This window comes from Anolis sagrei, chromosome 2, assembly GCF_037176765.1.
Source record: "Anolis sagrei isolate rAnoSag1 chromosome 2, rAnoSag1.mat, whole genome shotgun sequence".
NCBI lineage: Eukaryota > Metazoa > Chordata > Lepidosauria > Squamata > Dactyloidae > Anolis > Anolis sagrei.
The window spans coordinates 111,711,716-111,732,588 of NC_090022.1; the positions used below are offsets into that span (position 1 = coordinate 111,711,716).

At 43.7% G+C, this 20,873-nt stretch overlaps 1 protein-coding gene across 1 annotated transcript in view; it reads left to right on the forward strand.

Annotated features, from left to right (window-relative positions):
• Positions 1-1,735: 1,735 nt before the first annotated feature.
• HOOK2 (hook microtubule tethering protein 2) overlaps positions 1,736-20,873 on the forward strand; it is a 34,912-nt gene continuing 15,774 nt past the window's right edge. The window contains exons 1-12 of the mRNA XM_060764939.2: positions 1,736-1,843; positions 9,954-10,039; positions 10,452-10,524; positions 13,125-13,175; positions 14,113-14,245; positions 14,737-14,804; positions 15,076-15,138; positions 15,351-15,431; positions 17,354-17,511; positions 17,625-17,765; positions 19,308-19,509; positions 19,974-20,084. Coding sequence (XP_060620922.2) covers positions 1,796-1,843; positions 9,954-10,039; positions 10,452-10,524; positions 13,125-13,175; positions 14,113-14,245; positions 14,737-14,804; positions 15,076-15,138; positions 15,351-15,431; positions 17,354-17,511; positions 17,625-17,765; positions 19,308-19,509; positions 19,974-20,084 — 1,215 coding nt within the window. The 5' untranslated portion in view covers positions 1,736-1,795. The remainder of the gene's footprint in view (positions 1,844-9,953; positions 10,040-10,451; positions 10,525-13,124; positions 13,176-14,112; positions 14,246-14,736; positions 14,805-15,075; positions 15,139-15,350; positions 15,432-17,353; positions 17,512-17,624; positions 17,766-19,307; positions 19,510-19,973; positions 20,085-20,873) is intronic.

Genomic DNA, 20,873 nt, shown 5'->3' on the forward strand with positions numbered 1-20,873 from the left:
TATTATTTTTTCCTGGAATGACTTTTTTTTAGCTTTATATTATGTAGTTTGTAAGTATGCATTTTTCCTTATATGTAACATTTTAATTGTTTAATAAAGATAAAAAGGTAAAGGTTTCCCTTGACATTAAGTCTAGTTGTGTCCGACTCTGGAGAGTGGTGCTCATCTCCATTTCTAAGCGGAAGAGCCGGCGTTGTCCATAAACACCTCTAAGATCATGTGGCCAGCATGACCTATTGATCTACTCACATTCACATGTTTTCAAACTGCTAGGTTGGCAGAAGATGGGCCTAACAGCTCACCCTGCTCCCAACCGCTGACCTTTTGGTCAGCAAGTAAAGCAGCTCAGCAGTTTAACCTGCTGCACCACCGGGTGCTCCTTTAATAAAGATACAGTACTTCAATAAAGGGAAGGCTGAGCGAAGGAAGATAGATGCTTTTGAGCTGTGGTGCTCGTGGAAAGTGCTGAGAGTGCCTTGGACTGCGAGAAGATCCAACCAGTCCATTCTCCAGGAAATAAAGCCCGACTGCTCATTGGAGGAAAGGATACTAGAGACAAAGTTGAAATACTTTGGCCACATCATGAGGAGACAGCAAAGCCTGGAGAAGACAATTATGCTGGGGAAAGTGGAAGGTAAAAGGAAGAGGGGCCGACCAAGGGCAAGATGGATGGATGGCATCCTTGAGGTGACTGGACTGACTTTGAAGGAGCTGGAGGTGGTGACGGCTGACAGGGAGCTCTGGCGTGGGCTGGTCCGTGAGGTCACGAAGAGTCGGAGACGACTGAACGAATGAACAACACTTCAATAAAAAGGGGGTGGGAATCATGCAACTTTGGAAAGCCAAAGTCCACTTGCAGTCACTTTTGGAGGGTGCATCTGCACTGTTGAATTCATGCAGTTTGATACCACTTTCCTTAGATGATCCCTTGTAGCCCAAGGATGATGGTCCTCTAAGTGTAGTGGAGGTGGTGGATATGTAGGTGTCGGTGGATACGAAGGTGACTGTGGAGCCCTATACTTGATCTTCATGTTCTCCTGCAGTGAGGACATTGGTTTCCAGATGGAAGATGCTCCTGGATTGTGTTTTTACAGTATTCCCTCTTTGTCTTTTGCACTTTAAGCAGTTTACTACTATTGACTTCCCTCAATGTTGGTTCTTGACTGCCTTTCACATAATCTGCCAGTGCATGTTTCTCTTCTTCTACTGTTTGTTTCACTTGCAGAAGCCCTCTGCCTCCTGATTTTCTGGGCAGGTAAAGTCTGTCAACATCACTACGCGGGTGTAATGCGTAGTGGATTGTCATCAGTTTTCTTATTTATTATTATTATTATTTTTATTATTCAGCGAAGGTGTTCAAAGTGGCTTGTAGATCTTCTGAATGAGCACAAGCTACATTATCATCAGCATATTGGAGTTCTATAATAGAGGGATTGGCTGGTGACTGCTGGAAGAGCACTTTGGCTTTCTCCATGTAGAACATCGGTATTCTCTTGAACCCCCATGACTCAAGGCCCAAAAGGGTTGAGGCCTCACCCAGGTACATCGCTTTCATAGCATTGGGCCACGGAGATTAGGGAAGTGTGACTGTCAAGAGGGAGGCACCCTTAGTGGTAAGACTCAATGAGATGTAGCCCGCCTTCCTCTTCGCCCTTCTTCCGCCCGGCTTACAAATGGCGGAGAGGGGAGACCCGGGCGCCACTGAGGCTGCGCGAGTGCCGCGTTGGGCCGCTAGGGGGCGTGGCGAGCGCGAGGCGCTGAAGACGCCGTGGGTACCACCGCCACCGCCGCAGCTATGAGCGCGAGGGGCCCGCGCGAGCGTTGCGGGGCGCTCCTCACTTGGGTAACGTTCGCTGGGCCTGGGCCTAGCCATGGCCGCCCCCTTCCCTTCTCTCCCTTTCCTCTCCTGCCCGCCTTCCCCCTTTCCGTGCCTGGGAAGACCCCACCCCGGGCTGCAACAGGTGCCGCCCTCCTCCCCCTTCGCCTGTGGCCCCGCTGAGGGGCAGCGAGGGCAAAGGGGCAAGGCCCTGGTAGGCCTCTCCGGGCCACGTCAGCTCTGGCGGAGAGGAAGGCCAGGGAGGGGGAGGTGGCTGTGCCAGACTTCAGGTCAGCCCTGGCCAGGCCTTGGCGAGGGGGCTCTGGGGGCATTCACACCCTGGAATTGGTGCGGTTTCGACCCCACTTTGGCTGCCCTGGCTGAGTGCTGTGGAATCCTGGGATTCTCTTTGGCAGAGAAGGCTGAATCAAGGCCTATGGGAACTGTCTCCTGGGATTCCGCAGCAGTCAAAGTGGGGTCAAAGTGTATTCATTCCACAGCGTAGAACTTTGGCTTTTCAAGTGTTTTGGACTTCAAGTCCCACAATTCCTACCTCAGGCCCTTTCCTTTTCCCCTTCAGCCGCTTAAGCGGCTGAAGGGGAAAAGAAAAGGGCCTGAGGGTAGGAATTGTGGGATTTGAAGTCCAAAACACCCGAAGAACCAAAGTTTGCCCATGCCTGATCTACACTGTACATACACCCTATTTTGGAATATTTGCCTATACATAATAAGGTATTTCTTGAGGTGGGGCAGGGAATTCATGTATATTTTGTATTCATCTAGCCTGAAGGTCCTTTTATGCACAGTGTGGCAGAAGAGGTACTCCTATCACAACCTATTTTTCATACTTTTTTCATATTTTTCAGTATCATGTCCCAAATGCACTTTACCAGAGATTTAAGATTGCCTGCACATTGCACCTACCCTAAAATCCTTACATTTCACCTGTCATGTCCAGCACTTTTAATTTATTCATTACATTTGGCCCGGCCCTAGTTTTAAATGTGTCATGATGTATTGTTTTGATGTTTTACTGTTATTGCTTTAATGTTTATTGGTTTGCTTTATGAGTTTTATTGTTGTATTTGTTATGCTGTTGTTTTATTGAGGGCCTTGGCCTTTGTAAGCCTCACCGAGTACTTCGGGAGATGTTAGTGGGGTACAAATAAAGTTAATAATAATAATAATAATAATAATAATACTTTTTGTACATAAAACAAAGAAGGCAGTGTACATAGAGCTAGCAGAAAGCAAAGGTGTCACTACATCAGCTGCACATGTGGACAGTTTTATACTTTGGAGAATATTTCTATTTCAGTTATCCAGATAAGGTATGGTCCACCAGCTTTTTTGTGTGTCAGGAGCAATTTGAGAAACTGGTGTGAGAGAATTGGCTGTCTGCAAGTTACCCAGGGGACTCCCAGATGTTTGATGTTTTACCACCCTGTGGGAGGCTTCTCTCATGTCCCTGCATAAGAAGCTAGAGCTCAACAGACGGGAGTTTACCCCGCTCCCCAGATACAAACCACCAACCTTTCGGTCAACCAGTTCAGCCGGCATAAGGGTTCAACCCATTGCACCACCGGGGGCTCCTTGCTCAACCAGTTGTGGGTTTTTTCCATATCAGGAGCAACTTGAGAAACTGAAAGTCACTTCTGGTGTAAGAGAATTGGCCAACTGCAAGGACGTTGCCCAGGGGACGCCCAGATGTTTGATGTTTTACCATCGTTGTGGGAGGCTTCTCTCATGTCCCTGCATGGGTGATAAAAATGCTCTGTTAGGAGAAAGTGTGTCTAAACTCTGTTTCTCTCACTTCCACACATGATGTGAATTGTATACACTAAGGACTTTGTCAGACGAAGCTGGGGAAAGCGGGGGAAATAATCTTTGCATGAGATTCCATCTTTAAAGAAAATGAAGACATTACCCCCATCACACAGAATTGCTTCCTTCTGCCTCTAGCTGAACCATCCATAGAGGTAGCAGAAGGCATTGTTCTTAAGGCAGACACCATTTCTTTCCATGGGCTCCTTTTCTTTCCCTCCCAATTTTCTTACCCTCAATCGTGGAAGTCCGAAACCTACTAGGCACTGCAATTCGACATGGGCAAATTTGACAGATTCCACCTGATGTGTTTTTCCTGTTTAGTCCCATTTCCACACAAATCATGAGCTCAGAAGATGCTTTCTAGCTAGCTCCAGGAACCCCCCCCCCCCCCCCATGAAACAGCATGGGCGAGAGGCAGAAGTTCTTTTGTGTCATATTATTGGATCCGTGTCATATGATTTAGAGCTGCAGTCGCGCAGTGGGTTAAACCCTTGTGCCAGCTGAACTGCAGACCTGAAAGTCGGTGGTTTGAATCCGGGGAGCGGGGTAAGCTCCCGTCTGTCAAGCTCTAGATTCTCTTGTGGGGACATGAGAGAAGCCTCCCACATGATGGTAACACAACTGGGCGTCCCCTGGTCAATGTCTTTGTAGACAGCCAATTCTCTCACACCAGAAGCAACTTGCAGTATATTCTCAATTCACTTCTGACACGATAAAAAAATCAAGGGATCTATGTTTCTTTGTCTATGAACTGTTTTAGTATTGTGTAGAAAGCCCGACTGCTCACTGGAGGGAAAGATACTAGAGACAAAGTTGAAGTGCCACATCATGAGGAGACAGCAAAGCCTAGAGAAGACAATTATGCTGGGGAAAGTGGAAGGCAAAAGGAAGAGGGGCCGACCAAGGGCAAGATGGATGGATGGCATCCTTGAAGTGACTGGACTGACCTTGAGGGAGCTGGGGGTGGTAACGGCCGACAGGGAGCTCTGGCGTGGGCTGGTCCATGAGGTCACGAAGAGTCGGAGACGACTGAACGAATGAACAACAACAAGAAAGGGGGAGAGGGGGGCGGAGGACGGAATCTTGTGTGTCATGAAGTTGAAAAAGACTGGTATCATGAGATAGTGTATATACACTTTCTCATTTTCCCCCTCCCTCCCACTCACCCAAGATCTTTTCAAACAATCTTCACTATAACTAAATATGTTGGCCCTCTTCCCACAAGCCATAACGATTGTGTTTTCCCATGCCACAGTTTACTCTGACCTGGCATCGTTTTCGCAAGACTTGCACCTCCTCTTTTGCCCTCGCTGCTGTGACCCTGGGCTGTGCATCCACTCCCAAAGCCTCTTAAAGGTCTCCCAAAGTGGCATGCCTGCATTAAAATGTCGGGCTATTTTTATAAGGCTCAACTTGGCACATCGTGACTCTGCATTTATATCACTTTTCCTGTCTCTGTGGGTGATCTTTGTTTCCTCCCACATACACCTACTTTCCCTTAAAAGAGCTAAATTCTTTCCTTTTTTGGGGAGGGGGGAGCCTTTCCTCCATTTGACAGAATTGGGGGGAGTGGCTGCCTCTGACAATTTGTTTGTTGAATTCCTGAGGTTGCCATATGTTGACAAAGAACTTAAGTGCACATATACATGCTTTGTGGAAGGGCAGCACAAACTCACTTAATAAATTCAGTAATAGGAACTAACATGAAAATTAAATTATGAATTATTTTAGAAAGTTGCCAGTGAAAAGTGGCAATCAATTTTTAATTATTGTCTTCAGTTGGGAATTTCAGCATTAACATTTCCCCACAATTAAGACACATTAGTAAATTAATTGCTCAAATATGCTAAAATGCCAGTGCTTTTGACATTGCTTAGTTCATGCTTCACTCAAAGTCTGGCTTTCTTAGATTTTTGCAAAACTACTTGCTATTCTTGAATTGCTCAGAATTAGGATTCACAATTAATAAGAGCAGCTTGAAAGCAAGGCAGTCTTTGTGCCTCCTGATTTCTACCTTGAACACTGCTTAACGAATCCTATTCAGTGTTTTTAACCTTTGGACTGTTTTCTGAGATCCATCAGTTGATTTACTGAGATCAGTAAACTAAAGAAACTCTTGGGGATTGTTATAAAGCGGAGGGGAGAAAGGGGGAGAAAAGGAAAGCAAGAGAAGGGTTTGCATGGAATAGTGAGAAATATGATTTTCATTGTCAGCATATTCACTGTAGTGGACGCTTGGGTTTTGTTTTAGAACTCTTTGTTGATACCATAGTAAAATGGCATTCCTTGTAAAAAGATAGCAATATCAAGTTTGCTTTTGGGGGGAAATTGAGTATCTTCAAGGAGTGATTTAATCCAGGAGACCAGAACTCATGGATATGGAGAATCAACTGTACTCTTGAACAGAGCTCCTTAGACTTTAAACAGTTTAAGAAGCACTGCTCTAGGATATAATTTTGTTTTAATCCCAGCCTGATGGAATTCTGAGTTTTCAACTGACCTTCGAACTATGTACCAGTATTCATTGGCTATGTCTTACATGGTATGGGGCAGAAAAATTCTTCAATTGTTTCAATCTCTCCAAAACACAATTCAAGCACAAAGGGGTTATGAAGCAAAATAATGGATGATACCTTCAGGCTGTGTGTACTGTCTAAAGGTTGTATGAAACATGTTGTTGTTCATTCATTCAGTCGTCTCCGACTCTTCGTGACCTCATGGACCAGCCTACGCCAGAGCTCCCTGTCGGCCGTTACCACCCCCAGCTCCCTCAAGGTCAGTCCAGTCACTTCAAGGATGCCATCCATCCATCTTGCCCTTGGTCGACCCCTCTTCCTTTTGCCTTCCACTTTCCCCAGCATAATTGTCTTCTCTAGGCTTTCCTGTCTCCTCATGATGTGGCCAAAGTACTTCAGCTTTGTCTCTAGTATCTTTCCCTCCAGTGAGCAGTCGGGCTTTATTTCCTGGAGGATGGACTGGTTGGATCTTCTCACAGTCCAAGGCACTCTCAGAACTTTCCTCCAACACCACAGCTCAAAAGCATCGATCTTCCTTCGCTCAGTTTCACTTATGTATGAAACATAAGTGAATTTAATGTTTATACTTGGGTCTCATCTTCATGATGTCTCATTATATATGTATAGTATATGCAAATACAGGTATTCCAAAATGTGAAAAAAAAATCCCAAACACTTCTTTTAGATAGGGGATACTCAGCCTGTAATTACATTACTATCTTAATCCTTTTTTCAGTGATTTTCTCAATCTCTGAATTTATTGTTGTCTCCATGTCTTGACATTCTAATGCAAAAAAATGGGAAAGTTATATGTGGGGGCTCTCTGGCATTAGTTACCAAAATAACTTGGCTGTACTGTATTTGGGTACTATTTACCTTGTTGTGGATGCTTGTTATTTTGCTCCAGGCTCAAATTTATTTATTTGTTTATTTACTTTATTTGTATACCGCTCTTCTCAGCCCTTAGGCGACTCAGAGCGGTTTACAACAGTTTCGGTATACACAATACAAAATCATTAGGCATTTAAAAGCAATAGCATCACAAATCATTAGACATCAGCAGCAATACATCAGTACATCAATATAACAAATCCATCAGGTCTCATCAATGAAATCAGAATCCAAACTCGTTATCCATTATTCCGTGTTCCGATAATCAGTCAATCAATCACACTGCTTAGTCGAATGCCTGTTCAAACAGCCAGGTCTTCACTCTCCTCCGGAATGCCAGCAAGGAGGGGGTCAATCTGATATCTGCAGGAAGTGCGTTCCACAGCCGAGGGGCCACCACTGAGAAGGTCTTGTCTCTCGTCCCCGCCAGGCGTGCTTGTGAAGCTGGCGGGATCGAGAGCAGGGCCTCCCCAGACGATCTTAATGTCTTGGGAAAGTACCAGTGCTCGTAAAAGTAATGCCCCCCCCCCCCCGGCTTACAAAGTAGAGGCTGTACTGCCAAACATCTCTCTTCTGTATATAAGTGGTAAACATCCAGGAATCCAATTCCATCTGACTCTAGCAAGGCTAATAGGGTTTGTTAGTAATAGTCCTGTGATTGGTTGGAAGCTGTAAGCTAGCAGGAAAGGATTTCTCTTTAAGGGATTTGGATATTCAGGAAAAATATTTCCAATTGCAAAATCTCTGGTACTTCTGCCAGACCCAGAGTGGGATTGTTCCTACCAGGATAGTTTCTGCTGTGAGAAGTAGACATGTTGTTGGACCTGTGTGAAAAAGCTCGCAGTGATAACTAAAACACTTCTGAAGGGAAGGAGAGTGCCTGTCCATGGGATGTCCTAGATTGTCTTAGGCTCCCTGACAGTTCACTTGTGCAATGTTTTCTTGTATCAAGGCTTGTTAAGACTGCCCCCAGTTTTAGAATGACCTTTCAATTCATAGATATGCTTAGGTGACATGTGGAAAGTGGAGGCCATCTGTCTATTCTAATTTTATTGTGTCTTAGCATAGAGATTGATGCATTCTCTCTTAGAGTGACAGAAATTAATACAGATGGAGGAAAAGCAAGTGAAGAGGGAACAGGCAAATTCTGTTTCCCAAAGCTTGGATATGCTTGGCCTAGACCACTGGTTTCCAAACTTGGGCCCCCAGCATGTTGAACTACAGTGCCCATCATCACTGACTAGCTGCAGGCAATGGGATCTAAAACCCAATAGCATCCAGGGACCAAGTGTTGGGAACCACTGCATTGATTGCCATGTATAAAAAAACTTTTTACTATATCCACCAGTCCAAAAGGAAGACTGATCTTTTCCCTTATATAATTTGTCAAAGATATGGAATGTGATGACAAAAAATACATTAATTATGAAGGATAGTCCTACCTAAAGTAAATTTACCGCCATTTTAAGCAAGATAAATATCTGGCTTAATTCTTTTATAACTAGAAAATGCAAAATGCTGAGTTTGAATAGTATCGAATAATTTTGATTCCTTTAGTGTTATTTTAAGTTTTTAATTAATGAAGAACCTAGCATTTTGTTAATTGTTTTGCAAGTCATGGAAAAATAAGAAGTGGGAACTATAACTATTTGCAGGAGAGACTCCAGATCACTCCCTGGAAGTCTTGTACAGCATGAAGAAACTAGAAAGTCTGGTGTTCAGGGTGTCCCATTAGGAATCGGAAGACCTGTTCTTCAAGAGCCCAGATCCTCTGGGTGTAAAACCCTGTATTTGCTCTCTAGGCATCTTCTCCCTTTAGAAGGGGCCTGTGTGCCATTATAATCAGAGATGCTGTGAGCATCTAACTGTGAGCGTGACAGTTAGGCTGCCTCTTCTTAGTGATTCACCCTGTGTATAAGTGCCATGCCAGGCATGTGGGAGTACTCGTGTTTTGTTCCCTTTGTGGGTATGTATGACAGTGTTGTCTTGCTGTAGATTACTCTGTTGACTTTGATTTCTTAATGGAATTTAGTGGTCTGCAAAGTTAATAGAGCTGTCATGAGCCTAACAATTGGAGGCTGCCAATTAGCTTCCGAGCACAATTCAAAGTGCTGGTGTTGACCTATAAAGGCCTAAACGACTCCGGCCCTGTTTACCTCTCGAACGTATTCTCCCCTACGAACCATCAAGATTATTAAGATCATCTGGAGAGACCCTGCTCTCGGTCCCACCGGCCTCGCAAGCGCGTCTGGTGGGGTCGAGGGACAGGGCCTTCTCGGTGGTGGCCCCGTGACTGGAACTCTCTCCCACCGGAGGTCAGAACCGCCCCGTCTATCCTGACATTTAGGAAACGGGTGAAGACGTGGCTGTGGAGTCAGACTTTCGATGAATGAGACAACACCCTAGGATTCTGGATGGAAGATGATGTAGATCTTATTTTAATACGACAACTGACCACCATAGTTTTATATATAATGTTATTTTAAGTCTGTTACTGTAATAGTGATATATGATATTTTAATGAGTGTATGTGTTTTTATGGTTGGAAACCGGGCTGAGTCCCTCACTGAGGTTGAGAAGCTCGGTATAGAAAACTCTGAAATAAATAAAATAACCATTGGCATTAATCCCATATAGCTCTGTTTGGAATTGTTCCCTTAGACAGCATAGATAAATAAATTGTGTAATGTTAGAATTTTAACACTTGTGTGTGTACCTCCATCAAATGGGAATTATCCAGGAAAGGGTGTGTAGCTTTTCCTGGGATCAACATTCTGGAATCACACCCCCTGTAGGATGTCAAATAAAGCCACAACTCTTGATTTGTTTCTGAATGGGCTTCCCCTTTTCTCATGGGAGAAATTCACTCTCTTTTACCTATTGATTTGGCTTCTTTCTTTCAGATGCAAACATTCCACGTTCCATCTCCATGCATCAAGGAGGAGGATTTGGCCAGCGGGGTTACAATTGCCCAAGTGCTGCACAAGATGTGAGTGTCATGGGACTAAAGCCAATGATGGAGATTTTGTAAATGGTTCTCATAGAGTTAGTTTTGGGACAGTTGGACAAAAAATATCTCTGTATCTCTCCCCTCTTCTTCCCAACCCTGGTTAACAACTCAGATTATGTGGTGCAAGATATTAGACTTATTTTCCTTCTTGATAGTTATCTTGTAGCTTGGCTGCTTGTGGAAAAAGCTGAACACAAGGATAGGCAACAGTGGTGGGGAAGAGAGTGTTTTGGTAGTTTTCATCAAATTTCATCAAATTAAGACCACTCAAATGTAGTTTCCATTTGTGAGGTCCAGAGTGGGCAGAGCAAACTGCTATAGAACATGTCACTTTCTGTGGGAAATTTTTAGATGAAACCAAGGACAACAGTGCCACATTTTTCTTTTCCAGTGACCCTTCTTGGTTCAATGAAACATGGCTACTACGAATTAAAGATGATACCGGTGACAATTGGAGGCTGAAGGTATGATGTGGAATGTGCCAAGATGTATAGGAACCTCACCACATGACGATAAAACATTGTGTTGTGAATATTGCATGTTTGTATTGAGGTTTGACTACTTTTTATGTTTGGGGATTAGGCTCTTATGGAATATGTATCTTGTAAAAATTTGCCTTAAATATATAATACACCGGAGCACCCAGTGGTGCAGCGGGTTAAACCATTGAGTTGCTAAACTTCCTGACTGGAATGTTGGCCATTCGAATCCAGGGAACAGGATGAGCTTCCACTGTTAGTCCCAGTTTCTGCCACCTAACAGTTTGAAAACATGCAAATGTGAGTAGATCAATAGGTACTGCTTTGGTGGGAAGGTAACACCGCTCCATGCAGTCATGCTGGTGTCTACAGACAGTGCCAGCTCTTCGACTTAGAAATGGAGGTGAGCACCACCACCCCAGAGTTGGACACGACTATGTCAAAGGGAAACCTTTACCTTTATATAATACACCAGGGGAGCCATCCTCAATGTAACTCTTGTCTTCAATCTGTTATAAGAGAACTACCTATCTGTCCAGAAAAGTTGATCTAAAACTAACAGCTTTTAACTGAAACACATGAAACCAAGCATGTATGACCAGTCTTGTTAATTGTGGGTTTGGGAGTGCTCTTGTAAGCTACCTGCAGGAAGGCAGTGAAATAATTTGAGCTTTTCCAAAGATTATAATACAGCAGTTAAATGGCTATCTTTCAGACTTTCCAGATAATTAGATAGAGAAGAAAGTTGAGAATGTGTTGGTTACGTGCTTGTCTTTGACGTTAGAAGGAGGAGGAACTACAGTTGGAGAAAACAGGAAAATAGATAGCCTAACACAGGGAGAAGAGGAATAACCACCTTTCCCGGTTCTGCTTGAATGCAGCAGAAGAGCCGTAATGTTCTGTGCCAGTGAGCACTGGTTTGGAGCTTTCAGACATAGGAAGATTGAGATTTACAGTTGAAGAGAATTCAAGAGGAGGCAAGCATTAGCTTATATTGTGATGTGCTGAGGTGGTTCTCAACCTGGGGTCCCCAGATACTTTTGACCTTCAACTCCCAGAAATCCTAATAGTTGGTAAACTGGCTGGGATTTCTGGGAGATGTAGGCCAAAAACATAGGGGGACCTCAGGTTGAGAACCACTGTGCTAGAACCACGGGAGATTTGACTGGCCTTCAGGGTACACAAAGATTGTCTTGAACATTTACTTCCAGGTGTAACCAATGAGAACTATTGTCTCATTTCTCCTTCACAGATGAGTGGGATGTACTTACGGTAGAGAATGTTTTTTCTTTGAAGCTTTTGCAGCCAGTCCTGTTAGGAATGCAGTGAAGCTTGATGGTAACACAACAGACAGGAGATTGGCTGTGTACAAATCCTGCATTTAACACATAGTTGCTTCTGGTTTCTCATGTCGCTCCTGACTCACAGACACACACACACAAAACACCTGGTGGGCAGAATTGCTTCCTTATTGATGTTAGTAAAGTTTTCATTAGAATATGTTAACTTAATAAACAATTGTCATCTTTGGCTCTGCATAACTTTAATTTTCCAAGCTAAACAAAATGGAAATGTTTTGAGCCAAGATTATCTTTGGGGTGACACGTGAAATAGTGACAGTGCTTTGTTTTCTTCATAAAAGTAGAGTTTATTTATTTACTATATTTGTACCCCGCCCTTCTTACCCCGAAGAGGACTCAAGGCAGCTTTACATATAGGCAACAATTCAATGCCATAAAACAACAAGCAATTAAAATAGACACTTAAATTAAAACTGTAAATTAAAGCATTTAAATATTACATTGACTGTAAAAACCACACCATCCACAGTTATAATCTGGGCAATTCCAGCAGTCATTGCAAATATTCCATATCCATTTATTGCACTACAATTATTATCCAAAGGCTTGGTCCCAAAGCCACACTTTCACTTTCTTTCTGAAGGCCAGGAGGAAGGGGGCTGATCTAATATCACTGAGGAAGGATTTCCACAGATGAGGAACCACCACTGAGAAGGTCCTGTCTCTTGTCCCAACCAACCACACTTGCAAAGGAGGTGAGACAGAGAGCAGGACCTCTCCAGACAATCTTGGCCTCCAAGGTGGTTCATAGAGAGAGAGATATTTGGACAGGTAAACTAGGCTGGAAACATTTAGGGCTTTATAGGCTAAAGCCAGCACTTTGAATTGTACTTCCAATTGAGTTCTACAGTCTTTGAATTGAGATAGGATGTCCCTCTTTAGTGTTAGCTGATCTGAGGTATTTGACTTTGTACTGAGACAGTTTGATATTTTGAGAGTAGGGCTTAGTGGTGAGGCATGTCTGCCCCCCTTCCCCCACTATATGAGGTCTCTCCTGTTCTAACACTAGTTTTGCTGCTTGTTGAACTATCTGGACGTTTCTACTGTCAGTTTTGAAGCCTGCTATGGAAGCAGATCAATGGTTCTTCTCTTTACATCACAGCATAAGATGTGTTAAGTTCTGTCTCAGTGGCTGTAAATGATGCTAAAGTTGGCCTTGAAGTGGGAGCAGTAACTAAACAGATTGGCTGATTTTCCTTTTCCATTTCTCCACCTTGTCCCTAGGTGAGCAACCTGAAGAAGGTCCTGCAGAGTGTGGTTGAATACTCTCAGGATGTGAGTAATTTCATTGAGTTGGATTTTCTTGGATGGAGGAAAAGGGTTCCCTGCATTGTTGGCTGTAGCATAAGTAAGCCTCCTATAAAAGTTGGAACAACAAATAATAAAGGGAAGGTGAGGCCCACCAAGCCAGATAATAGGAAAATCTGAAATTCCTACCTGGCCTTATTAAAGTCAGCATGGAACATAAATGTTTAATGAATTGAGCCAGTATTCCTTATTTTCTCTCAAAAGTTTTAATGAAATAATCTTGTTCCAAAAAAGCTGGGTATTTTAATAGTTTTCTGTGGAGGTACCTTCTCCATCTTTCTCCTTCTGAAGAGAGTTAAGATGGTATAGTAGTAGAAATAGTAGACTCATGCTAGAAGATTCAAATGGAGTGAATTAAAATCTTTGCCAGTCCAAAAGCAACCTTAATGGTGACCTTTGATAAGCTACTTGGCCTACCCCTATTTCATAGTGTGGTTGTAAAAATGCTATGGCATGAAATGTCATGCCATGACCTCTGATCACATTGGAGGGAAGGGTAGAATAGAAATGTAAAAAAAAAAGTAGTAGTAGATGCTTCCAGGTAAAGGCGAGCTTACAAATGTGTTGTAAAAATGCTAGCCTTCAAGTGTTTCTTAGTCTCACTTGTCTGTCTCCACAGTTTCCTCATTTTTCTTACCCTATTAGCACCCTGAAATTTTCTGATACATCCTCATATAGTAACCTGGAAGCAGTTTCTGCTTGTCACACTATCCTGAGTAAATGGCTTTAACTCAAACCTGTTAGATACTTAAGCTTTGCATCTCTCGTACAAACCACCTTTGCCCTCTCCTTTGTCTCGTCATTGGCGTTGCTACAACACGCTACGAGCTGGGGGTGCAAGTGGTAGTAGGTAGGAAGAACATTGGGACGTTCTTATCTCCTCCTTGCTCTGCATGTGTTACAGGTCCTAGGCCACCAAGTCCCAGAGCAGCTTCTTCCTGATGTAGCCCTTGTTGGAGAGCTCTCTGACACAGCTGAGCTGGGCAAGTTACTGCAGTTGGTACTCGGCTGTGCTATCGGCTGTGAGAGGAAGCAAGGTATGTGTCTGCAAGTAGATAGTACAGTCAGGGAATGTGGCCATGGAACCACAGGGGAACCTGTGCCAAGAGAATATTTCTGTGGGGAATGCTTTGGTTACTCAGCAGGTGGGAATTAGTACATGTGCCCCCATTAGTTGTGTTGTTGATAACCTGCTAGCAGGAACTTAGTATTGTTTTTTGTTAGTTTTCAGCCTTGGTGACATCTGTCTCATCTCGCCCGTTGAGTCCTCTTGTGTTTCCTTTGGTCTAGTTCAAGCTGTTTGAAGTGAAGGGGATTTTTGTGTGTGATGTGGTATCTGGCATTTTGCTTCCTCCAGAAAAGTCCATCCATTATCTGACTTCCGGCCCCACTCTTGGAGGCTGTGCGCCCACACCACACTCCTCATAACTTCATGAATCAAGTGAAAGGGAAGGAGTGCGGAAGTGGGAAGGGAAGGTAGTTAGGAACTAGTCAGGTATAATGAGTGTACAACCTCATATGTTTACAGATCACATCCAGCAGATCATGACCCTGGAAGAGTCTGTACAGCATGTTGTCATGACAGCAATACAGGAGGTGAGTATAGTTACAGGCAAGAAACAATTGGGCTCTGGAAATAGATACTTGGCTAGCTATTGACCATTTTTGGGGTCTTGTATTGACCACCCCCCAAGCTGGTGGTTTCTTCTCTCCTGTATAAACTGAAATAGTGTCCCTCTGCCATACTAGCCCTGGTCCTCAGTAAAGGGAAGCTCCATAAAGTGTGCTCGTCAGGCTTCCATCATTTCTGCTTACAAGTCATTTGTATGTAGGCAGAAATGAAACTGTTTCTTCTTTTGTCTTGCAGTTGTTGAACAAAGACTCATCAGATACGCTGAGCTCAGAGACTTATGGGAACTTTGACAGCCAGGTACTCATGACTGAATATATATTGTGGGTGGATGGCTGGATAGGTGGCATAAACCTGATGGTGCAAGTGAAGTAGGATGATGCTGACATGTACATTTTTTGTGGGGAGAGAAGAGGGTTGGTCAGATGGGTAATGGCCTGAACCTGTGGAGACGTAGGCTTCTGATGACTTGGTGCCCTTTTTCGTCACTACTGATCTCTTTTGTGTTGTAGTCACGGAAATACTACTTCCTCAGCGATGACTTAGAGGAAACAGATGACATGCGGCAACGCTGCCATGATCTAGAGCAACAGGTGGGTGCTTTGGAGAAAACAGGAGGCCCTACAGATGACAACCAATTTTGCTTGCTCTTAACTTACAAGGCACTTCCTGATGGGCTTCTGGTGGTGGCAACAAGGCAGTTCTTCAATGTTTGGCCAGTGGGAATGGCTGGGCAGCTTGAGGTGTCAGCTGTGGATGATGCATTCTGGAATTTGATTGTCCATGAAATGTAAATATTTGGCTGGATTTTCACAGGTGCCTTCACAGGGCCATTTTCAAAATGTTAATTTATACAGCATCCCCCCAAATTCTCAATCCACTGGAGGAATCTTAGAGCTAAAGGTCCAAAATACATTTTTTCACAAGCTTTACCTTCTGGGTTATATTCTGCACCTCTCCCAGCCAGTGTTCAGGGTTTGCAGAGCCAGTCCTACCCCACACATTGATATCAAAGTGATCCCCTCATGCACCTTTTTCCCTAAAAAGGTACAATTCTTTGAGAATGGTGTGGACTTGCTGGGCAGCATGGGATCAGCTGGGCTTGCCTGCTTTGTTGTGTGGTGTGCAAGGACTGCCTCCATCTTGGGATATGCAAGTGTTCTCTCCTTTGCCCCTATTATTTTGAAGAACTTTGAATGGAAAACAAGCCCCATTTTGTATTTTGGGTTTGGTCCTTGTTCTTTCAGATGACCCTGGGCCTCTCCCTTGTTTTATCTTACTAGTACTGGGAAGAAGATCCAGTTTAGCAGGTGGGCTAAACTAAAATACGTGACTGTTTACCTGTGATACCTTTGTGACATGCAATTAAAAGGAGGCTGAGTGGGGAGGGATCTGTGGAGGGATCTGCTGATTGCTCTCCCTTAAACCCCTCCCCCCTTTACTCCTCCAAGGTGCTAAAGTGCCCCTAGGGATGCAGCCCCTTCCAAAAAAAGGTGAGTGCCCTCACTCTGTCTCGTTCCCGCCCAGCTCTTGCCTGTGATAACAAAGCTGTTCACCAGCAGATATGCCCCATGCCTGGTGAAGCTGACTTAACCTCCTCTGCATGCGTATGAGCAGTGCTGACAACTTAACAGCTGCTTTAAAGTGCCAGAAAGGATTGCTTGCATCAGGTACAGAAGTGATCGTGTCTCTGGCATGAGTTACGAGCACCTTCTGACTCCTGTTACTAATACTGCTATGAATACACATTTCCTCACCTAGGTTCTCAATTATTTACAGGAATTTTTGGTTCATTTAGACAGGAGACTACCTGTCTAAATGCTACCTAAATTGTAGGAGTCTAGGACTCTTGCAACAGGCAGGCATTGCAGTGTCTTAAGGAAGGGAACATAAGCTTTGGGATGAGCCTGTTGAAACCGCAGAGTGGGTGAGTGGTCCTACCTGCCAGCACTTCCCTGCAACAGTTCATACACATTTGCACAGCTCTAGTGTGGATATTCAGATCCTTCCTCAGAAGACAGCTGATGCAAAAAGTAGGTCTCAATAGGGCTAGTTTAAGGAGCTGTTAACCTAGGATAGGAGTGCATATTTGGATGCTGCCATAGGTGTTGACACAAATGCCTACATATCCCACTTTGTTACCAACTGCATGGCTTCCTTGTTCATTAAAATCTAGTAATTTAGGGCCTGGATATAAACTGTTATTGTGGGAAGCCACTTGTGGATATATACAGCAGTCAAATAGCATATAAAAGGCCAGCATTCATTTCCTTTTGCTTTTAAAGCAAAGGGGTCAATGGTAAAAGCTTCTGGAGCTCTGCCCTGACCTCTTGCTTTTAAATGCATTTGCAGAATGAAGTTAACCCTACCAGACTGCTGGGCTTCCAGAATATTTGATAAGGTGCCGATTGCACTTAACAGGGTCTAGGCAGGATTTGCAGTAGTTGAAACTCTGTGATCCAGCTGCCTCCTGTAGCACCTCATTCTCATTCTCTCCCCCCGGCCCCCTTTTCAGATCTCCATCCTGGTGGATGAGAAAAATACATTGGTGTTGGAAAACAAGACCCTTCGGGAGCAGAAAAGTGCTCTTGAATCAGATACTGCTGGGCTTACTGGCAAGAAGCTCCTTCTTCTTCAGAGTCAGATAGAGCAGCTGCAAGAAGAAAACTTTCGGTAAGGCAGGCACTCGGAGGGAAGGGGTCAGGGAACAGACTGTCTGGGGTAGATGTCAAAGCTGGCCCCAGCATATTTGAACCAGAGGTTTGACTAACCACCTCTCTCTTCAGACTGGAAAATGGAAGAGATGATTTCCGTGTGCGCTGTGAAGACCTTGAGAGGGAGATGCAAGAGTTGCAGCATCGCAATGAGGAGCTGACCAGCTTGGCTGAGGAAGCACAAGCCCTCAAAGATGAGATGGATGTCTTGCGGTGAGTGCATCCTGGCTATAATACTGCTTTTTTGTGCCTGTGCAACTTGATAGCTTAGGAAGTGCCTCAAAGTCTAACCTGGACCTGCTATGTATCGGACTTTGCTCCTCTGTGAGTTCTTGCTCTCCATTAGCAAGGTGACAACTATGTTGGAATGGCATGACTGTAGCATCAATTTGGGGTTTGGAAGATGAGGTTTGACTGCTCTGTCCACTCAGAACCATCCTCCTTCCTGGCATCCAATGCTAGATAGTTTTCTCAGTAGTTCATCTCTTTGTTAATATGCAAACAAAGAGTTAAAGAGAAGAACTGCGTAAGAAGAAATAGTTGCCACTTGTGTGCTTCATATGTTCCTGGGGTTTGTGCTCTCTTTACTGCACTTGGATTGCTAACTCAAAGCAGTTGAGTTCTGAGCTGCTGCTACAGAGGAAACATTCTCACTGAGGAAAAGACCAAGACTTTGTGGACATGCCCCCATGATCTGGAGCATTAGTGAGTAATGTCTCTTTCCAGTTGTATAAGAAAATAGCTTTTATGGTAGAATGCAGGTTTTGGTAAATCACTGAAATTATGCTGTCTTAGGTTGAAAAAAGGGACTACAAAATTGATGGCCTTTAGTTTTGTTGGAAGAGCCAGGAAAGTTGTTGATGGCTTTTTCTTCTTCAGTTATTTGAATTATTTGGAATGTCTTGGTTGTTGTAGGTTTTTCGGGCTATATGGCCATGTTCTAGAACATGGCCATATAGCCCGAAAAACCTACAACCACTCAGTGATTCCAGCCATGGAAGCCTTTGACAATACATTATTTGGAATGTTTAATCATTCTTGGGAGGTGGACATCTCTACTGGAACAGTTTCTGTTATCATTCATAGCCCATTTTCTAGAGATTGAAAACAGTACTTTTTTGAAGTCAGAGAAGGAATTAGAAGTTGTATTTTAAATGTCTAACTACTACTACTCCTCATTTCTATTGTTACTATTATTATTATTATTATTATTATTATTATTATCGGTCACTCCACATAGATCTGCCACTGTCTCCTGTCATATTGTTAGGATCAATTTTTATGTGTTTGAGTTTTCACGCCATTCAAAACATAAATTCAAGTAACATGTCCAATTTAGTTCAGTTACAAATGTAAAACATATATTCTTCGCTGCTTTTGGACTGAACACATCAATCTTTTGTACAGGAGAATCCAAGAGTGAGGTCACCACAAACTTTTTTTGAACTCTCAAGCCAGTTCTGTGAACAGTGACTCCTGAACGCAAAATGGGTGGCTGAGTGCCCACTTTGGCTAGAGAAATAGCAGTTAACTTCAGTTTGAGAGCTGGAGCACAGGGCATTTGGTTTAAGAAGAATGGAGCACTTGTTTCTTATCCACTGTTGTTTCAGAATTTGCTGAACTGTGACCTTGTTGTAACAAGTCTTGATGCTTTGTATAGTCAGTCAAAATACTTTGATAGGTTAAAAATGGAGGAGGGATAGATGAGAGCTGAAGTTGATTTGATGTGAAAAAGTCCCAATATCTTCACTGCAGCCACTCATCAGACAGAGTTGGGCGGCTGGAGGCCATGGTGGATTCCTACAAGAAGAAGCTGGAAGATCTGGGAGACCTACGACGGCAAGTCCGGCTACTTGAGGAACGAAACACTGTCTATATGCAGCGCACTTGTGAGCTGGAGGAAGAGCTGCGGCGCGCCAATGCTGTGCGTTCACAGCTGGAGGCACACAAAAGACAGGTGAACTCGGGGTGCAGGCTATACCTGACTAAATAAAGACCCATCCAAGTGGATAAGAGCAGGCAGGGCACTTGCAAAAGGACAGTATTGTAAGCTGATTTTAAGGTGCCCAAAAGACAGGTTAGAGTTAGACTAAAGCATCAGTGGACTTGGGTAACTGGTACTGCTGTTGATATGTGGACATAACCCACAGCTTCAGTCAAAAATTATACACTTGGCCACAGCAGAACTGGCAGTGGTATTTATGTTCTGGCCAGGCAAAATAATTGTTTTGAATAATCTTGTGGTCAGCCTCATTTTGGCCTGAAGGAATAGCCTGTAATAAAGCCAGGGTACCTGTTATCAGGAAAAGGGTTACTGATAGATGCAGAGCAGGAAGGTAGGAGAAAGGAGCAGAAAAGGAGGCTGGTGGGAGAGCCAATAAATCGAAAGTGCATCTAGAAACCTCTATACCTTCCCTTCAGGTGCAAGAGCTCCACAGTAAGCATGCGGAGGAATCCTTAAAGTCGGAAAAGTGGCAGTTTGAGTTCAAGAACCTCAAGGAGAAGTTCGATGCATTGGTGAAAGAAAAAGAGGTAAAATAGATGTCCTGTTCAAGATGCGTGCCTCCCCCCCCCCCCCCCCCCCCCCCCCCCCAGGCTTGTGGTCTAGTAGTGTGAACAGGGAAATCTAGACAGTGTGCAAAGAGAGAGATGGATTGGTCTTTTTTGCTTTGGCAGTGAAGTACAGTAATGGATTCCATTATGGGCTGCATCTTTATTCAGGGATGTGTCAGGGCCGTTGTGGCCTGTTTGGGATCCAAGTCCAGCTTACAAGATTCTTCACCTGTTGCCTTCAATCAGTGATCAGAGATAAGCCTAGGAAACTTCTGCACAGAACTGAGGTCTGCTTTGCTGCTTGGTATCCAGATGTCTTAAGGTCTAGAACTCCCTGGAACTCCCTTCTGGAAGAAATAAAATGCCTCCCATCCTTCTTTCTTACAAAAAGCTACTAAAAATGTACCTTTGCACTCTGGCATATGGGAAGGAGGACGACTAGAGCACTTTAGTAATGCCATTGAGAAACAAACTGTCCTATCTGTACTTCGTGGCCATTATGGTACAGTTAAGAACAGCTAACAGCCAAAGGCTTACCCAATTTTTATCTGTGCTGATTATGCTAGATGTTTTAATGGTTAACCATGCTTTTAAATGTATTTGTTTAGTGATTAGTTGTTTTATGTTTTTATCTTGATATTTAATTTTATTTGATTAGTACAGTCCTGTTATTATTCTGTATTATGTTTTATTGTTGTAATATTTTGGTACACGATATGTTGGACATTGGATGTTTGCCTTTGTATGTGTAAATCGCCCTGAGTCCCC